General features: G+C 49.8%; 1 protein-coding gene across 2 annotated transcripts in view; it reads right to left on the bottom strand.

Moving 5' to 3' along the window:
• The window catches only part of GSG1L (GSG1 like), a 255354-nt gene that overhangs the window by 21002 nt on the left and 212421 nt on the right, over window positions 1–21931 (bottom strand). For both annotated transcript variants that reach the window (XM_070362262.1, XM_070362263.1), the window contains one exon: window positions 10707–10874. In XM_070362262.1, the coding sequence (XP_070218363.1) occupies window positions 10707–10874 (168 nt within the window). The remainder of the gene's footprint in view (window positions 1–10706; window positions 10875–21931) is intronic.

The raw sequence follows: 21931 nt of genomic DNA, 5'->3' as shown, positions 1-21931 counted from the left end.
ATCTCTGTCACAACTACTCAAACACCCTTGTAGTTGGAAGCAGCCGCAGACAATATGTAAATGAAGGGCCGTTTTGTTCAGCAGATAATTACGGGTTTCCCTGGTGGCTCAGACAGTAAAGAATCTGCAGCAACGCCAGAGATCTGGGTTCAATCCCTGGGTCAGGAAGATACCCTAGAAAAGGGAATTGCAATTCACTCCAGTAATCTTGCCTGGGAAATCCCAAGGACAGAGGAGCCTGGCAGGCTACAGTCCATGGGATCGCAAAGAATCGGACACGACTAAGCAACCACGTTTTCACGTTCTTATGTACTAGCTTCTTGGAGATAGTGTGTTAACCTCTGGTCTAGCCAGTGGTTCTCCACGTGGAGGTCCCGACATCACCAGGGGAGTCTTCAATTGCCCGGTGATTGCAGTATGCAGCCAGGGTTGAGATCCACTTGGGTGGGGACCAGTGGAGGCTTCATGGGAGGAAGCGATGCTGGGGCTGCATCCTGGAAGTCACAGGACACGCTGGCCTCTCAGAGAGGCAGCTGGGATCCAGCCGGGGTCTGCCTGATTTCTGCCGTGCTGTGAGGCTATTCTGGAAAGAGCTAGTTCCTTGCACAAACACGGCCCTTCCATCAGGTTCGCCAATGAAAATTACGGGTCTGCAGGGTCCCAGCAGCCGTCTCCAAACTGATGTTTAAGGAGAGAACCACTGTGCCTGGCATGGCACCCCACTTCCTGGACACCCAAACCTTGTTGCTAAGAGGCCCAGAGGTCAATAGTCAACATGTGAGAAAACTTGCCAGTTAGAAATCACCTGCCGGGCTGGGGACAACTCGGAGAGGTCTCAACCAAATCATCTGATAAAGGGCTGGGTTTTCCCCCGTTAACTTTCAATCTACCTTGGACTACATTTTTAATAAAATACAATAAAAATGAATTGCTGGAGATTGAAATGAACACATGAGCACACACAAAAAGCAAGCTCGGGTGTACCAGCAATGTCAGTTATGGCAAGAGCTCTGACCCTTCGCCCCACCCCGTGCTCCCTGGCAGGAGACACCTGAGGGCAAGAGATGCTCTGGGTGCGACTGAGACCTTGGGCCCTGCAGGGAGGCAGGGTCGTGGCTGAGTCCAGCTCTGCTATGAACAGGCAGCTCACCAGAAGCTCTGAACCTCTGTGTTCTGGAATTTTCTACATGGCCATGGGCAGGCCAGTGGTGGTGGGAATGACCAGAAGGACAGACACCATGGCCCCACTGGTTGCTGTGAGGATGGGAGCCCAGGATCCGGCATAGAGGGAGGTTAGAACAGAGTAGCCCTACTGACTTTCAATCGGTTTCATCATTGGTCCCCCCGCAAACACTTTAAACTCAGAAAAAGGATGGAGTTTATCTCCTTCTTTACTTGTAGTGTCGAGGTCCAGCACAGCGATGGCAAAAAGTATCCCAAGGAATGTTAGAAAGGAGAGAAGGAGGGGGAAGGAGGGAGGCAAGGAATTGAGGAGAAGCACATTGCAGGAGACACAGGTTTGATTTTTCCCTGGGTCGGGAAGATCCCCTGGAGGAGGGCGTGGCTACCCACTGCAGTATTCTTGCCTGGAGAATCCCAGGGACAGAGAAGCCTGGGGTAGGGGTGGGGGGGTCCATGGGGTCGTAAAAGAGTTGGACACAACTTAGCGACTAAGCGCGAGCACGAGCAAGCTGCGGCTACAAGCAGCCCGCTGGGTTCATCCAGGAAGGCTGAGCTTTGCGTTAAAAGAAAAGGAACTACTCAAATGTCCCTAGATGACTATCTTCTTTCATTTGAAGTACAACTTCCTGCAGGAAACACTACATGCTTTCTGAAGATAGGTTTTTTTTTTTTTTTTTTTCTGATGGCAGTGTGAGAGGTGACCCATGAATCTAAGTAAGCACTTTGAAGGGTCAGTGGGGGCGCTGGGGGTGAAGCAGTGCTCAGAAGGGGCAGCGGGCTGATGGCAGGGCAGGGATTTGAACTCAGATCTATCAGTCCCTGGAGCTCAAGCGTGTTTCCGTTGTGCCCTGCAGATTCCTAGCTGTCAGAAGCTCCACCAGACCCACCCTGGGTACACCTGCGCTGTGAGGTCCCATGGAAAGTGGGGCTGGGCACTCCTGGGCCCTCCCAAGACTGCCAGTAGGTGTGTAAAAGGGTGGTGAGGGGTGTGACCACCCTGTTACATGGTCACTGCTCTGATGACCCACAAGATCTGCAATCTGGGAATTTGCTCTTTGGAGAGAAGGAGGCAGGTGAGTGATGGAGCAGGGAGGCTTCAAGGATCTGAGAGTCTGAACCCACGTCTTGTCCTGCAGGGAGACTCCCGGTACCTGCACATCTTATTCCAGGGAGAAGTGTGGCCACAGCAGCTGGGGACCCTGGCAAGGGGTCCACCAGGTCTTACCTCTGCTGTGGCAAGAGTCCCAAGCCTCCCCAGCACAGAGTGCCCAGCCCGCTTCCCACCTGCCATGCCTTCTCTGTGTCATCCTCAAAGCCACCTCTTTCTCGCTGCCCCAGGCTGGCTTGTTTCCCAAATCTCCACTCACTTCCTGGTATAAGGTGGCAGTCTATGCGCTGCGCTTCTCAAATCATCTGATAAAGGGCTAGGTTTTACACACACCCCCTTTAATTTTCAACCTACCTTGGACCAAATTTTTAATAAAAATACAATAAAAATGAATTGTTGGAGAATGAAATGAACACACACACACTCACAAAAGGCAAGCTTGGGTGTACCAGTGATGTCAACTCACCGTGAAAGTTCCCAAACACGTGTCTCAGTTTCTCTCGTTTTATCACGGATGTGTTTGCAAATGGGCCCTGGTCTGGGGACCATACTTTGAGTAGCACAGAGGTACAGACCCCTTCTTTATCCACGGGCCTCTTCTGACCCATAACCGGGGTTGCATCCACTCTGTCTTCCAGACCAACGTTCCCCAAATGTGCCAGTAACCACAGATAACTCGAGGAGCTTCTTAAAATGCAGATTCTGGTTCCATAGGTCTGGGGTTGGGGCCTGAGAGTCTGAACTCTAACAGGTTCTCAGATGGGGATGATGCTGTTGGCCCCCAGATCTCATCTGAGGAATCGGGCATTAGACCATGGGCTCTGGGCACCTGTGAGCCTCCTGGAAGCATCAGCCCAATCGCCTTCCACGTCCCAGGCTGTTGTCTGGGTGCAGATCTCCCGTGCCCTCCCCAGAGTGCCAGCTGCAGATGAGAATCACCTAAAGAACTGGCAGTAGTGACGGTCGGGCAGGAGCGCGCCCGGAGCCTCCCTGCCTCGTGTTTCTCTCCACTGGGCTGACACTTGGAGAGAACGTGTAGGTCAGGAAGCAGCTGTCCTGTGAGGCTGTTCCTATCTCAAGGACCACTCTGTGCCTTTCACTTTCCTTTCACAAAGGGTTGGTTATCAGGTGAATCTCGGGAGAGCCCAGAAATTCCCACAGCGCCATCTCCAATTTCTGGGCATCTCACTCCTCTTGAGACTAAACAGTGGCATCAAAAGACCCCAATAAAGACAAATAAGGTGTGAGGCACTACTGAGAAGTAATATTCAAGCAGCGAGAGTGGAAAAAGACGGGGAAGAGGGAGCTGTGATTGGACACGTCTCAGAGGCTAAATGGCTAAGAAACAGTCGCAGGGGACAAAGAACACAATGATTTTTAAACGATGCACTGATGATGGGATGAGGGATAAAATTAAGAGAAAATTTGGCAAATAAATGACCATGCATAGGAGATTAATATTCTATAACATCCCATCAGAAGTGCCATTCCAAGACAGGGGGAAATAAATGGATTTTTTTAAAAGAGCCTCCCTCCGTTTTTTTCTTTTTCTCTTGCCATTTTGTAAGCAAGCTCATGATACAGAACATTTGGAAAATACAGGGAAGATAAATATCCACAGTGCCAGCACCCTCCCCTGATCTTTGTGTGCAGTTGACAGTTTTACCTCCCATTTCTCTGAAATTGGGTTTTAAAAAGAGACCTCAAGATATTAGCACCTTGAGATTATTTTTGGAACTGCATGGGCTACAAATTATTACTCAGAAAAACAATCACTAGCATTAATGGAGCCCCCACCCCACACCCCCAGCCCCGCCTTCAAGAGCTTCAAGGGCCCCCGACAACATGGAAACCTCTAGACCTGATTTATCTCCAAAATCCCTTCCTCAGCCCAGCCTTGGGGACAACGAGAGAGACCAAGTGAGCAGTCACAGAGGTGGGCACACCTGAGCAGGGTGCCGTCCAGCATGGCGGCAGCAGTGGGGGGAAAGGATGGGCAAGCAAATCCAGAGGCAGCTCCCAGAGGGCGAAGGTCACCTTGGCCAACAGACTGGCTAGTGACCTGCCCCAAAGGCTCCTGCCCTTCTGCTCTCTGTCACCCTCTCCATCCAAACCGTACTCAGGAATTTAAAAGGGAAGTGGACCTGCATCCCTGCCCTGTGCACACGTGGCCGGTGCTGAAAGATAGGGCATTCCATCCAGTTCAGAATGGATGCTTAAGGGACTTCCCTGGAAGTCCAGTGGTTAGGATTCTGTACTTCCAATGAAGGGGATGTGGGTTCAGTCCCTGGTCAGGAAACTAAAATACCACTTTTAGCATGGCAAAAAGATAAGAAAAAAATTTTTTAAAGGTCGATACTTGAAGTAAGATCTGCAGGCCCAGAATTGACAAGGCAAAGAAGAGGGGCACCCCATGTGAAGAGGACAGCTGTCCTGAGGCTACAACAGAAGCAGAAGAATGACCTGTCTGGGGAACTTCCAGCGGAGGGGAGGCTTAAGCAGGGAGGGGTGAGGGCCGATCCATGGCGAGGCTTGTAAGTTACCACAAGGAGCTGGGCCTTTGTCCTGGGGCTGTGGGGAGGCACTGGGGTGTTCCAGCAGACAGATGAGGGTGGGGGCACCCTGATCGCATCAGCAGAGAAGAGACTTTGGTTGCTGGGGGAATACAGATGCCAGGGGCAAAGTGCCCTCCAGTAGGTAAGAGCTGTCGCCCAGGATGAGGATGGCAGGAGTGGAGATGGAGAGAAGTGGCCCACCCACAGGGGGAAAGCACTGGATATGGGGTGTTTGGATATGAAGAGTAAGATGTGCACATGTCTGCTTACTCAGGCAGGACATAGAGAAGTAAAGGAGAGGGACGTGAAACAGGACCCAGTTTGGGGGAGACCATCTTAAATGGGTCCTGGCCATGTTTATCATTTTTTGGCAATGCCATGAGGCACGTGGGATCTTAGTTCCCCAACCAGGGATTGAACCCACATGCCCTGCATTGGGAGTGCAGAGTCTTAACCACTGGCCAGGGAAGTCCCATGTTGATTCTTGATGCCTTTGGGAATCCAGAGTGGAAACACCAAAGAGGCAGCTGGATGGGGCTGGGGGTCTGCAGGGGCCCAGGAACTCATAAGTCCTGGTGCATGCGTGACCACAAAGGCCAATGTCAAAAGAGGGCCTGGAACTGACCTTGGGAGCATCACCATCTAACGGAACAGGGCGGAGGGGTGGGAGAGGGCACCCAGCACCTGGAAGAGCGGCTGGTGGGAGCCCGGAGAGGGTGGGCAGGAGGAAGGGGGTATGCCCATTCTCCGGGCAGCTGGAAGCTCTTTCTGCAGAGACGGGGGTGGGGAGCAACTCGCAATGGGTCAAGCTATGAGTGGGAGGTAAAGAGGTGGAGACCAGCCCTTCAAAATTTCCCTGTGTACAGGAACCAGAGCAGAGCCAGCGAGGAATGGGGTCTTTGTGGCCCTTTCTGCACCGGTCCTGGGGATGGGTAAAGAGGGGTTGTGAAAAATGCTGTGAAAAATGATTTATGTCCCCCCTGATTCCCCAGGTAGGAACAGGGAGCCCCATGAGGCCTGGCACCCAGGAAGGAGGTCTGGGGAGGGTCCCCATGCCACCTTCTCACCCCAGTAACATCAATTCTGCCCCTGGGCCAGCGCCCCACCCCAAACACTGTAGGAGGGTGAGAGAAACGAGTCACCCAGGCCCGACTCCTACCAGCTACCCCCTCTCAAATCACACCAAACTGCTCACATTTTCCTAAACACCTTTGTTCGTTACTATTGCCTCTGCCTGGGAGCATGCCCCCCACCCACCCCCCACCCACCTAGCCAGGAGTGCTGGCCATGCCTTTAAACACTTGGCTTGGCACTTCTTCCCTGCTGATCCAGTGGTTGGGACTCTGTGCTTCCAATGCAGGTGGCTTGGGTTCAGCCCCTGGTCGGGAAACTAAGATCCCACGAGTAGACTAAATAATAAAAAGAAGTAATAAAAATAAACAGAAACTTGGTTTGAGACCTCACCTGTGAAGGCTTTTCTAACCTCTGCCTCCCCCAGGGTGGTACCAAGCTCCCCACCTGGAGTCACCTCCAGGAAACCCCATCGTGGCACCCAGGGTGTTTTGCTAAGCTCTGCAGACCAGACCCAGGTGGCCGGGCAGGTGACGGAAGAGGCTGGAGGTCTCCGAGGTGAAGTGATTCACCTGGGGACCCTCAGCTAATAAATTGCAGGGTTTATTCCAGCCTGGATTTATTTCCTCGTGTCTTCCACAGGGTTGAGTTGGAGTGTACTGGCAAGGCCCTCGAACAGGGATGTGGGGGGCGGGTGGTGGGCGGGGAGGGGAACAGCATCACTATAATTAACAATATAATTATACCAGAGAGTTAATAACTTGTTGAGCCCCCATGGTTCCAGGTGTCAGGGACAGAGCTAGAGCCAAGAAAGCACCCTGCTCCTGCGGTTTGCACATGCGCGGGAGGAGGAGGCCAGTAAATGAAGGAACTTGGAAGTTCAGAGACTGGGATGGGTGCCTTGTGCCTCGGAGCAGGGGGCAAGGGAATGACTGGGAGATCTGATCCTGGGGTGGGGCAGTGTGGGCACAGGGAGGGAAAAGCTGCCTTCCCTGAAGCCCCAGGCTTCTGCTTGCTCCCATCCATCCACTCTCGAGTCCCTTGGACTGCAAGGAAATCCAACCAGTCCATCCTAAAGGAAATCAGTCCTGAATATTCATCGGAAGGACTGATGCTGAAATTGAAGCTCCAATATTTTGGCCACCCGATGAGAAAAACTGACTCATTTGAAAAAACCCTGATGCTGGGAAAGATTGAAGGCGGGAGGAGAAGGGGACGACAGAGGATGAGATGGTTGGATGGCATCACCGACTCAATGGACATGAGTGTGAGTAAGCTCCGGGAGTTGGTGCTGGACAGGGAAGCCTGGCGTACTGCAGTGCATGGGGTCGCAAAGAGTCAAACACGACTGAGCGACTGAACTGAACTGACTGAACTGAACCCACCCACTACAGCTTCCCCAAGGAAGGTGGGATGTTTGCTCAGTTGAATTCCCTCTGGAGTCCAATCCAACAGGGTCTCATTTCCTTCCCATGTTGTTAAACCCGATCTGAACATCAAGCATCCAGGAAAGCCCCGATCTGCAAATATTTAACTTTTCATCCTGCAGCTTCCGCCCCTCCCCTGGGAGGCCCCATTAAGGCACCCTCCTTGGGGATGACAGGCAGGGTGAGGCTGGGAGGGTTTAATCCCAGATGTTTCTCAGAGTTGGCATAGGCTGCTCAGAGTCAGGGCGTGCAGGTTCAGCCTCCTGACAATCCCAACACATGGGGACACACTGGCCCCTATACACACGTGTGCACACACACACATACCTTTCTTCCACACACCACTACATTATGAAACTCTGAAAAACAGTTTAGAATCTGCCCAATCACACCTCTGCTCCTGCAAAGAAAAATCCGACAGGACAAGGGTGGGGTGTGATGGTGGTGGGGGGCAGCAATCCAGGCCCTCCTGCCCCAATCCCCACAGGGTCCCATCTTGTCCTCAGTCAGGGGCTCCCCTCCCGATGGCAGAAATGGCAGGGGCGGGGGGTGGGGACATCATCTGAAAAAACCTGCACCCTCTCCCAGACATCCCTGACCCCAAACCCTTCTGTATTCACAGCCCGCCTGACACCTCACCCACCCATTTGCTGTGGTTATTAACATGATTATTAGATGCCCAGTGTCTATCGCTCTGTCCTAAGCTCGTCATTGCCGAGTTTTATACTTTGTATCAGTAGCAGAAGGGACAGGAATCCACATATGAAATGCCCGCCTGAGCCACACACTGTGCTAGCCACCTTTCCTGGGCCATCCAATTTGATGCTTCCCGAGATGCTGAGAGCTCTGGGCTCTCTCCTACTGTGGTTGAGAGGAAACCAGCCCAGAAAGGCTCAGTGACTTGCCCCAAGTCACACAGCAGTCAGGCAACAGAACTGGAAAATTCAGGTCAGGGGACTCCCAAACCCTTGTTCTTCCCACATCCATCCCTTGTAGCCCAGGGATCAAGAAACATGGGCAGGTGGGGTCAAGGATCTCTTCTCTCGTGTCCCTGGCTTTGGTCTCAAGGACTCTGGCCCCTGCAGGAGTTCAGCCCTGCAGCTGGGCCCCTTGCAGATCTGAGCAGACATCTGCCTGTGTGCTCTGAGCTCTTTGTGGGGAAGGCACCAAAAAAAAAAAGTGAACAGCCCAGCTAAGCTGAAATGTTCTCCTTGGAGAGGAAGGAAAATAAAATTTGATGAACCTCTGCATAATGTTCAAGTTATGAACGTGTAAAGTGATATTCCGCACATATGCTGGGAAGCATTTATCTTCTCCCATGTCGTTTGGGCCTAAGCTATGAGGGACCGGCAAACGGCAGCTTCTTGTTCATGAGGTGCATAGAGGTCCTGTCTTCCACCTCAGCAAAACGAGGGCGTCTACGGATGCCCCGGGCTCTCCCATAGCCGAGGTGACAGCAGAGGCAGTGATAATGGGGCCACTTTCAACACCAGGCTGCTTATGTGGCTGCTGTAAACATTTCCTGAGTGTCTACTATGAGTCCTGTGCTCTGCCAGTCATCATCACCTTCCTAGTAGATGCACTGTCTACATAGCCATGGGTAAGGCGGGCCTGTGTGCCAACCTGTCCTGAGCTCCCTGGGCACAATCGATTGGCCTGGACCTGGACACGTGACCTGGGACTTTGATATAGGAACAAGATGCTGTATCTGCCCGATGATGGTGGGGCTTGGGCTGAAAGAGTATCAGGCAGGCAGGCTGAGGTCTCCAAAAAGAAGTCGGTCAATTACACACACACACATGTCAAACTAACCCCCAGATGTTAAATGAGCACCTATTAGGTACCCAGTCCAGTACTTGGTGCTCAGAATATAGTGGGAAAGAAGATAGCAGAACCCTCCAGACCTCACGGTCTACAAACTATTAAACCGATGGGTATGTGTGAGTCACTCAGTTGTGTCCGACTCTTTGCAACCCCGTGAACTGTAGCCCCACCAGGCTCCCCTGTCCATGGAATTCTCCAGGCAAGAATACTGGAGTGGGTTGCCATTCCCTTCTCCAGGGGATCTTCCCGATAAACAAATAGGATGATGTCAGGTTATGTAGGTGCTATGAAAAAACAGCAATGGGATAAAGAGGGATAGGACAGGGTGTGTGGGGGTGTGGGGGTGTGTGTGCAGTTTAGACTAAGTGATTAAGGAAGGCCACGCTGAGCAGGTAACATCTGAGCTGAGACCTTGGCGAGCCAGCCAGTGAGGAGTCCAGGCAGGGCACAGCAGGTGCCAAGGCCCTGAGGTGGGGATGGACTTGCCGTGTTCAGAGACAGAAAGGAGGCTCACGTGGCAAAGGAGAGATGAAGGGGTCTGTAGCAGTCAGAGCGTGGTCCCTATGGGGCCCCCACCCTGAGACTTCTTGGCTTGAAACCCTTCCATGTGCCCCACGGGGAGTCTAACTTCTCAGTGGTGCCCAGCTTCACAGTCTCCCTCCTTCTTTTCCTCCTCAGACCCTGTCATCGGTCCTGAGAAATCCTGTTCCCTGCCACTGAAAGTCATTAGTGCATGTCCAATCAGCACCCCCAAAGCAGACTGCGATAAAGACTGGGGTACAGGTAGTTTATTAAGGAGGTGGTCCCAGGAAATGTGATAACAACTTGCCTGTCCTTCCACTCATCCGTCAACCATCCATCTATCATCCATCCATCTAGCATCCATTCATCCATTATCCATCCAACCATCCAGCATCCATCCATCCATTCATCTATATTTCCATCCACCCATCCATACATACACACATACATCTGTATATCCTTCCATCATCCATCCACCCAATCATCCATCCACCCAATCATCCATCCAGCCATACATCCACCCACCATTCACTGTCACCTACTCTCTTCCCAGCTGGTCTATAAGGACACAGTGATCAGATGTAGTCCCTGACTTTGAGGAGCCCTTCTCCTCTGGCAGTCATCACCAATCTCATGCTGAGTCTTTTTTCACTCAGTGCTATGACAGAGCCCAAGAAGGAAACTTTAGTTCAGCATCTCTGTGACCCTACCTTGGTTCCAAAAATCAGGAAGCCAGGGCAAACACTCAAACTTGATTCCCTTCTTAGCTTCTCAAGCTCTGATCACATCAGACCAAGGCAACCTCATGCCCCATAAAATATTAAAATACCCCAGAAATTTCAACACAGTGGAGTCCAAACTCTGCCTCCCCCGGCCTGCCCCTTCCACCCCATGACCCTTTGGTACACTTCTGTCCAACCGCTCTAGTTTTTCAAGTGGAGCCCTGTGGCCACTGAGGCTGGGTCTTGGGCTTCCGATTCCCGGTGGTGGCCAGAGGTGACGCCATGTTGCACTGACCTCTCCCGGAAGTACTTGACGGCCTCAGGGTCTATGAAGGTCGGCTCCTCCCGGTAGCCCTGCTCAAAGACCTTGCGCTTGTGCCGGAACTCAATGACCGTCTTGGTGTAGGAGTTGAGCGTGGTGACAGAGGCTGCCATGCAGCAGGTAAAGGAGCCCCACGCCAGGCTGCCAAGAGACGAGGAGAGAGATGCCACAGTCAGGGTGGGCAGGGGACAGAGAACCACACCCACCAGACAGCCAGATCTGAGCAGGGGCTGCCGCAGAGAGAAGTAAGCCTTGGTCCCCGCTCCCGGTCTGGCTTGGGAGGCAGCACTGTCTGGATATTGTGATACAGACATGACAGAGTTCATTACTGGGAGGCAAGAGTCATTCCATCCACAGGTTGGCATCAGGGAAAGTGACCAGAACACAACCACGCTTGCACTGGGTCTTGGTAGATGAGAGAGAGTTTGCTGGGGAAACAGCATTCCAGGAAGACAGAAGAGCGTGTGCTAAGGTATGAAGACAAGGGGCAGTAGGAAGCATTCCACACAGTGGTGCCCTATAGAGTACCACGTCACAGGGTTGTTGCAAGGATTCAAGGAGAGGATCCATTCAAAATGTCTTAGAACAGGGTCTGGAAATAGTAGGCCCTCAAGAAAGGGTTGCCCCCATCACTTTCATCACTATTATCAACATCCTGACTACCCATTCTAGCTGTCTTGGTTTCCAAGTTATTTCTCTGTTAGATTAAGGCTCTTGGCTCACACTTCCCTCTGTGCACAGCCGGGGATTCTTGGCTGCGTTCATCGGATGTGGATGTCGAGCCAACCAAAGCCAGAGAACCTGTCCTATCCACATCTGGAAAGAAAGGGAGCGGGGTGTGGAGCTAGGAGAGTCAGCTGGTGAGGGTGCTGGTCTTCTCTGCCCCCCTGCCCATTCTCGACATGGCTTCCTGCCTGATTCCTCTGATCAAGACCATGCAGTAACATACAGAACAAGGAGGGGGTACCCTCCTTGCTCCAGGCACACCTGGTGTGGCCTCCAGTCCCTAGTTCCCAGTCTCTTCCCTAATAACTGATTTCCACCACATCAAGGGCTCAGTTTTATTGCTTCCAAGCCTGCACTGTCTCAGGGCCTCCAGCCTCCTCTTTTGCCTGCCACCCACTGGGTGTCTCAACATGACCACCCCTGCCTTCCTCAAGGTCAGTGCAGTCCACCTCCCACACCCACTTCTCCTTGTCAGCCTCGGAATGCCCAGAAGGAAAACAAGGTGGAACCTGAGGATTCAGCCTTTTTCTCAGGGACCACCACCACCACCCCGCAAGTCATCATGTGCTCCTTATCGCCAAACTGTTTAGTTAACAGCAGTCCCCAATCTTTTGGGCACCAGGGACCAGTTTCATGGAAGACAATTTTTCCACCAACTGAGGGTGGGAGGAATGGTTTGGGGATGATTCAAGAACATTACATTTACTGTACACTTTATTTGTATTATTACATCAGCTCTACCTCAGATCATCAAGCATTAGATCCGGGAAGCTGGGGAGCCCTGCTTTAGTAAATTGCCCTATGCTTTCATCAGGAACTAATTTAGATCCTCTGGAAACTCTGTGCATCTATAATAGGCAGCTTTGGAGTATCCATCTGGCCCTTTTAAGACCTACCCTGTCCATCAAAGGACCCAGTAAGTGACCGCACCCTACTGTTCTTAGATGACTGAAGCAGAGCTGAACATCTGGCCAACATTGGTCCAACCAGATACTCTCTCTTCTGAGCAATGAATCTGAAGGTTCCAGCCTAATCTGGGATGTCTGTTTGAACTAGTGATGGACACCCAAGCTTGAGGATGGAGAATGAAGAAGCAGGCTACTTCTGGGATTCCATGAGTATACGTCTGTTGGTTTGGCCTGACTAGCACCCATTCTGTAAAGGGACCATGACTCCCCTCCTCTTTGGTGATGTAATGTGTGTGGGGCTGGCCTCACCCCCAACTTTCAGGGGTGCCTGCATGACCCAGGCCTGGCCAATGAGTGTCATTTCCCTCTGGCCACAGTAATTCAGGGACAAGCCTGGAACACTCAAGTCAGCCTATTGAGACTCAACCCCAGGACTTTTGCTTATGCTATTGGAAAACAGGGTTCATCTTTTTTCCTGGGGTACCATGCTGGTGAGATTTCAGTCAGGAGCTGCTGGAGCCCATAAAGCCCCACCCCGCAGGCTAAGGATGAAGCTGACTCAGAAGGAAGCAGAGCCACAAAAAGGAGCTAGATCTTCGAAGCCATTATTCCTGGACTTGCAATTATATTGTAGGAGCCCAGATTCCTTTTTTGGATTTTTTTTCCCCCTCAAGCCAGTTTGAATTGGGTTTCTGTCATTGGCAACAAAAGTTCTTATACAATTACTTTCTATAAATTCCATTCTTTTGCATAAGTTCCTTTTGAAGTGACTTTCTAGTCTTTATAGCCAGGGATCTTAACTGAACAGGTCTAACTCTCAACTGTGATGACCTGACCAAGGTGCAGCATTGAATTCTATTAATATCACATTTAGTCACTAAGTCATGTCAGGCTCTTTTGCGACCCCATGGACTATAGTCTGCCCAATTCCTCTGTCCATGGAATTTCTCAGGCAAGAATACTGGAGTGGGTTGCCATTTCCTTCTCCAGGGAGTCTTCCCAACCCAGGGATCAAATCCGAGCCCCCTGCATTAGCAGGCGATTCTTTACCACTGAGCCATCAGTGAAGCCCGATTCTACCACATAATGCCTATTTAATTTCAGCAGTCCTCAAAACACCCTGTACTTCTCTTGTGTCTTTTTATCTATTATTTTTTATTCTTTGTTTTTTAATTAAATGTTTTATTTTAAGATCATCATAAATTCACATGCAATTGTAAGAAATAATTCAGAGAGAGCCTTGTGCACTCTACCGTGTTTCCCCCAATGGCAAAAGTGAAAAAGTCAAAGTGTTAGTTGCTCAGTCATGTCCAACTCTTTGTGGCTCCATGGCCTGTAGCCTCCAGGCTCCTCTGACCACGGGATTCTCCAGGAGTGGTTTATCATCTCCTCCTCCAGGGGAATCTTCCCAACCCAGGGATCAAACCTGCATCTCCTGCATTGCAGGCAGATTCTTTACCATCTGAGCCACCCATGGTTCAGTTCAGTGCAGTTCAGTCGCTCAGTAGTGTCCGACTCTTTGCGACCCCATGAATTGCAGCATGCCAGGCCTCCCTGTCCATCTGTAATACCTTACAAATATAGTATCAGGCAGGATACTGAAATTGATACAATCAAGATACAAAAAGTTTTCCTCCATCACCACAGTGATCCCTCCTGTTGCCATTTTTACAGACACACCCACATGCTTCCCAGCCTCCAGCAACCACTCATCAGGAATGTTATATTCATGGAACCATAAAATATGTGTGTTTGGGATTGCCTTTTTTTGCTCAGCATAATTCTCTGGAGATTCATCCAAGTTGTGAGTATTATATTGCTGAACAGAATCCCTAGAGTAATGTATGAGCTGTTCCACACCCTCACCAGCTTTTGGTGTTGTCACTATTTATTAATGTTAAGCTATTCTGAGAGACATGTAGAAATATCTCATTGTGGCTTTCATTTGCATTTCCCTAATGGCTAATGGTGGTGAACATCTTTTCATTTGCTTATTTGCCATCTGTGTGTCCTCTTTGGTAAAATGGCTGCTCACATTTTTTTTTTTGCCCACTTTCTAATTGGATTGTTTTGTTGTTGTTATTTACTGTTGAGTTTTGAGTGTTTTTCTATATCCTAGATACTGGTTCTTTGTCAAATATCTGGTTTCCAAAAGTTTCTTTCAGTCTGTAGCTTATCTTCTCAACCTCTTAACAAGATTTTTTCACAGAGGAAAAGTGTTTAATTTTGATGAAATCCATTTTATCAATTTTTTCCTTTGATGCTTTTGATGTCAAGTCTAAAAACTCTTTGCCAGGTCTAAATCCCAAAGATTTTTCTCATATTTTTTCTAAAAATTTTATAGTTTTACATTTTATATTGAGGACTGTGATCTATTTTGAGTTACTTTTTATATAAGGTAAGGAATAAAGATTGATTTTTTTTTTTTTGCCTATGACTATCAAATAGCTCCAGTACCGTTTGTTGAAAAAGTTATTTCCTGTTCCACTGAATGGATTTATACCTTTGTAAAAAATCAGTTGGCCATATTTGTATGGGTCTGTTTCTAGGTTCCTTATTTTGTTCCATTGATCTGTATGCCTATCCTTCCAGCAAGACTACACAGTCTGGGTTACTGTAGCTCAATAGTTAAGTCTTGACATTAGGTAGACTGACTCCTCCCACTTTCTTCTTCTCTCTCAAAATTGTTTTAGCCCTCCCAGTTCTTTTGCCTTTCCTACCAAATTTTAGAACAATCTTGTCTAAACCTACATGAAATATTGCTGAGATCTTTATACCAACTTGAGAATCAACATCTTTACCACGAACATAGTATATCTCTCCATTTATTTAGATCTTCTTTGATTTCTTTCATTAGCATTTTGTGGTTTGGGCATGCAAATCCTGTGGATGTTTTATGACTCACTTTTTGAAGTATACAGGGTATGGCATTTTTTACTTTTGTTGTCCAACTGTTTTTGCTAGCTTACAGAAATGCAATTTTTTTCTATTTTTACATTGTATCCTGACACCAAACTGAACTCATTTATTAGGTCTAGGCATTTTGGGGAGGCATAGATTTCTTAGATCTTTCTACATAGACAATCATGTCATCTGCAAATAGGTGTAGTTATTTCTTCCTTTTTGCTCTCTGGAAAATCCCGTGGATGGGGGAGCCTGGTGGGCTCCAGTCCATAGGGTCGCTAAGAGTCAGATACGACTGAGCAACTTCACTTTCACTTTTCACTTTCATGCATTGGAGAAGGAAATGGCAACCCACTCCAGTGTTCTTGCCTGGAGAATCCTAGGGACGGGGGAGCCTGGTGGGCTGCTGTCTATGAGGTCACACAGAGTCGGACATGACTGAAGCGATTTAGCAGCAGCAGCAGCAGCCTTTGATTTACTTTTCATGACACTAGCAAGAACTTCTAGCACTATGCTGAGCAACAGTGGTATTTACAGTCTTGGGGAGAAAGCATTCAGTCTTTCAACATTAAGTGTAATGTTAGCTGTAGGTGTTTATAGATGCTCTTTATCAAGTTGAAGTAGTTTCTCTCTATTCCTAGCTTTCTGCAAGTTTTTAAAAAGTCATGAATGGATGTTGAATTTTGTCAAAAAATTTTCTGCATTGATTGATATGATCATGTTGTTTTCCCTTTATGCCCCTTAATCTTGTACCATTAATAATATAATTGCCTTAAATATTTCCTCAGAGTAATTTAGAACCATATCCCGTGCTGAAATTTTTCCTTCAATCATCATGCATGACAGAAAACTTAAGAGGAAAAGTAAAAATGTTCTTTTCTTCCTAATGTTCCAAGATTTCTTCTTAATTTTTTTTTCTATTTAGAGAGCTTTTTTGGGCCATTCTTTCAGGATAGGTCTGCCAACAACTTTTCTTAGTTTTCCTCCATCTGAGAATGTTTTGATTCCTCCTTCCCTTTCCTAAAGGATATTTTTGCTAGAAACGGAATTCTAAATTGATGGGTTTTTTTTCTTTCAGCCCTTGAAACATCATGTCACTTCCTTCTAGCTCCATTGTTTCTGATGCAAACCCCCTTGTTTAAATTGGTTTTCCCTACAGTTAAGGACTTCCCAGGTGATGCTAGTGGTAAAGAACTTGCCTGCCAATTCAGGGGGTGTAAAAAGACGTGGGTTCAATTCCTGGGTTGGGAAGATCCCCTGGAGAAGGACATGGAAAACCACTCCAGTACTCTTGCCTGGAGAATCCCCATGGACAGAGGAGCCTGGCGGGCTACAGGCCATAGCATCGCAAAGAGTCAGACACGACTTAAGCAACTGAGCACACACAGTTAAGGGGGGCTTCCCAGGTGGCGCTAGTGGTAAAGAATCCACATGCCAATGCAGGAGGCATAAGAGGCACAGGTTCGATTCCTGGGCTGGGAAGATCCCCTGTAGTAGACAATGGCAGTCCACTCCAGTATTCTTGCCTGGAAAATTCCACGGGCAGAGGAGCCTGGTAGGCCACAGTCCGTGGGGTCACCAATAATCGAACACGTTGGAGCACAGTTAAGGTACTGTTTCACTCTTGCTGCTTTCAATATTTTTTTCTTTGACTTAAGTTTTTTAAAAAAAAAAAAGAGTTTATCTATGATGTTCATAGACAAACATATCCTGAGTCTACCCTGTTTGGCTATCCACTCAGTTTGACTCTGTAGGTTTATACCTTTTACAAAATTGGGGGATTTTCCAGCCATTATTTCTCTGAGCACTTTTTCAGCACGCTCTTGCCTCTTCCCTTTTGGCAGTTCAATGTTAGATCTTCTGCTATAGTCCCAGAGATCCTTGAGGCTCTGTTCATTTTTCAAAAGTCTGTTTTCTCTGTTGTTCACGTTGGGTAACTTCTATCTTCAAGTTCACGGATTCTTTCCTCTGTCTTCTCCAGTCTACTGTTGCGCCCACCCACTAAGTTTTTTATTTCAGTTATCGTGTTTTTGAGTTTTAAAAATTCCACTCATTTCTTTTTTACATCTTCTAGTTCTTTCCTAAGACTTTCTATTTTTTTTTTTCATTTGTTTCAAGGGTGCCTGCTGAAGGATTTTAATAATGATTATTTTAGAATCTTTCTCAGATCATTGTAACACCTCTGTTATCTCAGTATTGGGATCTATGGAGTATATTTTTACTTTCAGGTTGAGATTTTCCCAGGCTTTCATGTGGTCAGTGATTTTTAGTGGCAACCTTGAGATTTGGGGTATTTTTTATGAGACTCTGGACCTTGTTTAAACCTTCTGCTTTAGCTGACTTCCTCTGACACCATTCTGACAAAGGAAGACGGAACACTGCCTCGTAACTGCCAGGCAGGAGTAGGAGTCCAGGTTTCCCACTGGGCCACTACTGACATTCAAGGCGGAAAGGTTCCTGGTTACTGCTGGGCAGGGGTGCTTAGTTCTGACCCCCTGAAGCCTCTGCAGCTACCACTCTGGTTAGGAAGGGTAGGAGTGACTCATTATGGCTCCCCAGTTTGCCTGCACTTGATACCACAGGGGAAGGAATGACTTCATCATCCCACCCCCCTCCCCAGCAGTGGTGACAAGCCTGACCCTCCACGACTTCTCCTCTGATACCACCTCAGCAGGGATGGGGAGGGGCACCTTGTAACTGCCTATTGGGAGGGAGTCCGAGCTCCCCATGTGACCTCTATAGACACTCAGAGGTGCATGGGGCTTATTAGAGTCAAGCAGGGTGAAAGCCACAGCTCTCTACTCTGGTTCCAGTCCAGCTAGATGTGGGTGCCTTATTACAGTCCGGTAAGGTAAAACCTAAACTCGGCACAAGTAGGGTAGAGCCACAGGATGGTTTTTTGTTTCTTTTGATTTTATTTGTTTTTGGCTGCACTGGGTCTTTATTGCTGTGCATGGGCTTTCTCTAGCTGCCGTGAGCAGGGTTACTGTTCATGGTGGTGCACGGACTTCTCATCGTGGTGGTTTCTCTTGTTGCAGAGCACAGGCTCTAGGCACACGGGCTTCAGTGGTTGTAGCTCGTGGGTTCAGTAGTTTTGGAGCACAGGTAATAGTTGCTTCATGGCATGTGCCATCTTCCCGGACCAGGAGTTGAATCTGTGTCCCCTGCATTGGCAGGCAGATTTTTAACCACTAGAGCACCGTAAAAGCCCGTGTTCTGGTTTTGATGTGGGTGAGGGGCTCAGGGCTGCATCTGTGAGTCTTCAACTTCCCCATTGCCCAAACCCCAAGGCTCCCAGGCCCACACGCTAGGCACAGGCTGAAAACCTCGAGGGTGGAAGGCCTGCTGGGGTTTGCAGCTTACGTGGCTGGACTGGTACAGTGAGGTACGTGGGTGGTTGACCTGGTTTTTGGAGACAAGGACAGAGTGGCCACTGTGACACTGATGGGGGGCGGGCAGTGGGGGTGGCTGTCAGTAAACTCTCTGTCCTCTGGGAGCTACAGGGGTGGGTCATGGGAGGGACGCTAGGGGACCAGATTCAGACACTTAGATGCCACCTTGAAATCTACCCCAGGCCCTGCTCAGCGGAAAGACTGTACCTGGTCACTGAGGAAGGCAGTCCTTGCCTACCTTCAGGCCAGATGGGCACAGAGACACCATGTGGGGCAGGACAAGGCACAAATGCTCCTAATTTAGGCCACCCTTGGTGCCCGTGAATGAAGAGACCAAGAGATGATGATGGCAGGTTCTGGGGGCCCAGCTGGTCCACACCATGCCAGCAGGGCATGCCTGGGCACCACACTGCTCTCTCCCCACTTTGGTCTCACAGAAAACAAGGCCAGTGTCACCTGCTTCAGGGATATAAGTAAGAGTAAGAGCTTTCTGCTGACCAACACAGCCTCTCAGTAACACCAGCAAACACCCAATGCAGTGGTTCTTTGTAGCCAAGGCTCTTCCAGAAACCCCCTCTCCCACTGCAAGGGATCAACTTGCTGAAATGTAGAGAGGGCAGGGCAGCCTGGGGTCCCCAGAGAGGGAAAGGGCTAGACTGCTGTTTCCACAGGGTCAGAGAGATTGAAGAGGAGGGGAGAGGAAGAGGGGAGGACAGTAGGGAGGTCACATGACATACAGATGGACCCCAGAAGCAAACGGAGAGGTGCCGCCCTCCTGGGACACGGCCTAACTTGCCACTCCTTTGCTGTGTGACCCAGGACAAACTGCTTAACCTCTCTGGGCATCCTGTGTTTATAATACAGCTCCACAATGGTAGGTTCCCCAGCCCTCATTCTGTTAAGCATTCTGTCAATGCTCAGGGCTGGGGTCTCCCTCTACGTGTGCTGGGGTAGGAGGGGCCCTTTTCCCATCTCTCTCCACTTTGACCAAATGCAAAACAGAAGTAGAAACTGATCCTAGCTTTCCATTCTCCCTTCATCATCAGGAAATGTTGACATTTCAAGTAAGGGTCACGCACTCCAATTCCTGCAGAGTCAGGTGATGACTGAATGAGGAAAGTGTGGGTAAGGCGATGGGGAGCAGTGAGGACTGTGGTAAAGTGGCGAGCAGGTGATTCATCTAAAGGGGCAGCCTCTTCTCAGCTGAAGCTGCCATGAGGCAATGTGGCTTAGGCAAGGACATATCTTCCGATAGTCAAGAGAAGCCAGAAACCTGGATTTTTATGTCAAATTCTTATGAATTCGCATGTTAGAAATAAATGCAATTAAGAAAGAAAAAACACCATGGCAGGTCAAACAAAATATCTGCAGGCTGGGTTCAGCCCTGGGCTGCATGTAACGTGGTATCTTCTGAGGCTGTGCACAGCACACAGAAGCTATGTGACCTGGACCTTTGTGTCCTCATCCCGCAGGTGGGCATGGCAACCCCACCAAGTGGGGGTCAATGGCCAGAATGAACAGCTCAGGGTTTGTAAAGTGCCTCCCGCCATGCCGGGTACAAAGGAGGTGCTGACCAACCTTGGCCTCATCCACCCGCTCCCCAAGCCAAGCAGCTGCCTGTGTCCCCATGACCCCAGTCCTCAGGGGCTTGCCTTGGTGCTGTCACAGGACAACCTGCAAAGAGTTAAGACAAAGAGCTGAAAAAAGTAGCAGGCAGGAGAGTTGGAGGGCCTGGGGCACAGGACAGGGATGGGATTCTTTCGCTTAGTGTGTGTGTGGGGGTCTGCTCAGGGAGGGGAGTCGGGGAATACGGAGAGGGTGCAGTCAGGGCTGGATCTCGAGGAAACACTAAAGTCCTGGGAACCACATCCGGGGAACCACGTCCGGGGAGACTGGCGAGAACAGAGTGCAAGGGATAGCCTGCATGCCCCCCAGATGCCATCCTCTCGGACATCTGGATCACATGCCTCTCAAAAAGCCAGCATGGCATTATCAAAGGCCCCCATGTCATTATCGCCATTTATAATCACTGCCACTTACAGAGCACTTCTGGTGTATAAGCACTCAGAGCTGGGTGCCACCTGGTGCTTACAAGGACGCCATTAGACCCGCAGTACTATGATCCCTGCTCTAGAGAGGAAGACACTGAGACTCAGGGACGATGGGGCGCTTGCCTTTCATAACAAAACACGCACTGAGCACCTTCTCTGTGCTAATGCCTCACAGGCGTTATTTCACGCAGTCGCCAAAGATGCCCCTTCCCCCGCCCCGAGCCACACCTCCTGGGGTTCACGCTTTGTGCAGCCCTTTCTCCTTGCCTCTGGCCCCCATCCCTTGCTCGTGACCATCAGAACACAGCAGAAGTGACACTGAGTGATTTCTGAGGCAGGCTCAGAAAATACACTTGCAGCTTCCATTTGAATCTCTGCGAACGTCTGCTCTTGGGACACTCTCCAGGGACCCCACCACCATGCCTGAGAAGCAGATCCTGCTGACAGCCTGAGCTAAGCTCCCAGCTCCAGCCAGCACCACTGCCGGCGATGTAAGGACTGAACCCAGGCTGGCGGACACCCAGCCCCAGAAACTTCACCTCCCTGGGCAGGTGTGGCTCTCGAAAGCTGGTCCCCAAGATTGGCTGAGCTCCTCAGACGTGCTGGACTACAAGCCCAGGGGCTATTCCACCCCAGCTGGGCCAGGAGACAGAGGCTGGCGCTGTCTCACCGTGGAGCTGGCCTCCTCCCTGGCGGGGGGTGGGGGCAGAATTTTGACAAATGGCCTCACACATATTAAACAAGCGAGATGACACTGCACGGCCCTGGCAAGGGCCCAGATGCGAGGGATGAAAAATGGGGCTGATCCATCTTGCAGGCCTCAGTGACAAGGAGAAATGGATCAGCCCTAATAGGGGCCTCACACTGGGGCCCGGCCTTAAATAAGTTAAATGGGAATTGGGTGCCCCCCAGGAGGCCAGCCCAGGGGGAGCTGAGGAACAGGGCAGGAGGTCTGGTTCCAGAGGAAGAAAGGTTCCTGTGGCCGACACAGCAGGCTGGGCTCCCTGCCAGGTTGGAGGGCCAGCGGATGCTGGAAAGAGAGGCCCGTGGGGGGAGGAGATTCTGAATCCTGGGCAAGTGACCCAACCTTTCTGAGTCTCAGTGTCTACATATACAACAGGGGGTTATTGTGAGTGTTAAATTTCACGTCAGTATCAGTAATATTAGGAAAACTAGCGTTTCCGGAGCACTTACGTGTGTCATGTGCTAAACACACA

The sequence above is a fragment of the Bos mutus genome, chromosome 25, assembly GCF_027580195.1.
Source record: "Bos mutus isolate GX-2022 chromosome 25, NWIPB_WYAK_1.1, whole genome shotgun sequence".
Classification (NCBI taxonomy): Eukaryota; Metazoa; Chordata; class Mammalia; order Artiodactyla; family Bovidae; genus Bos; species Bos mutus.
This window is presented reverse-complemented; position numbering and strand designations above follow the sequence as displayed.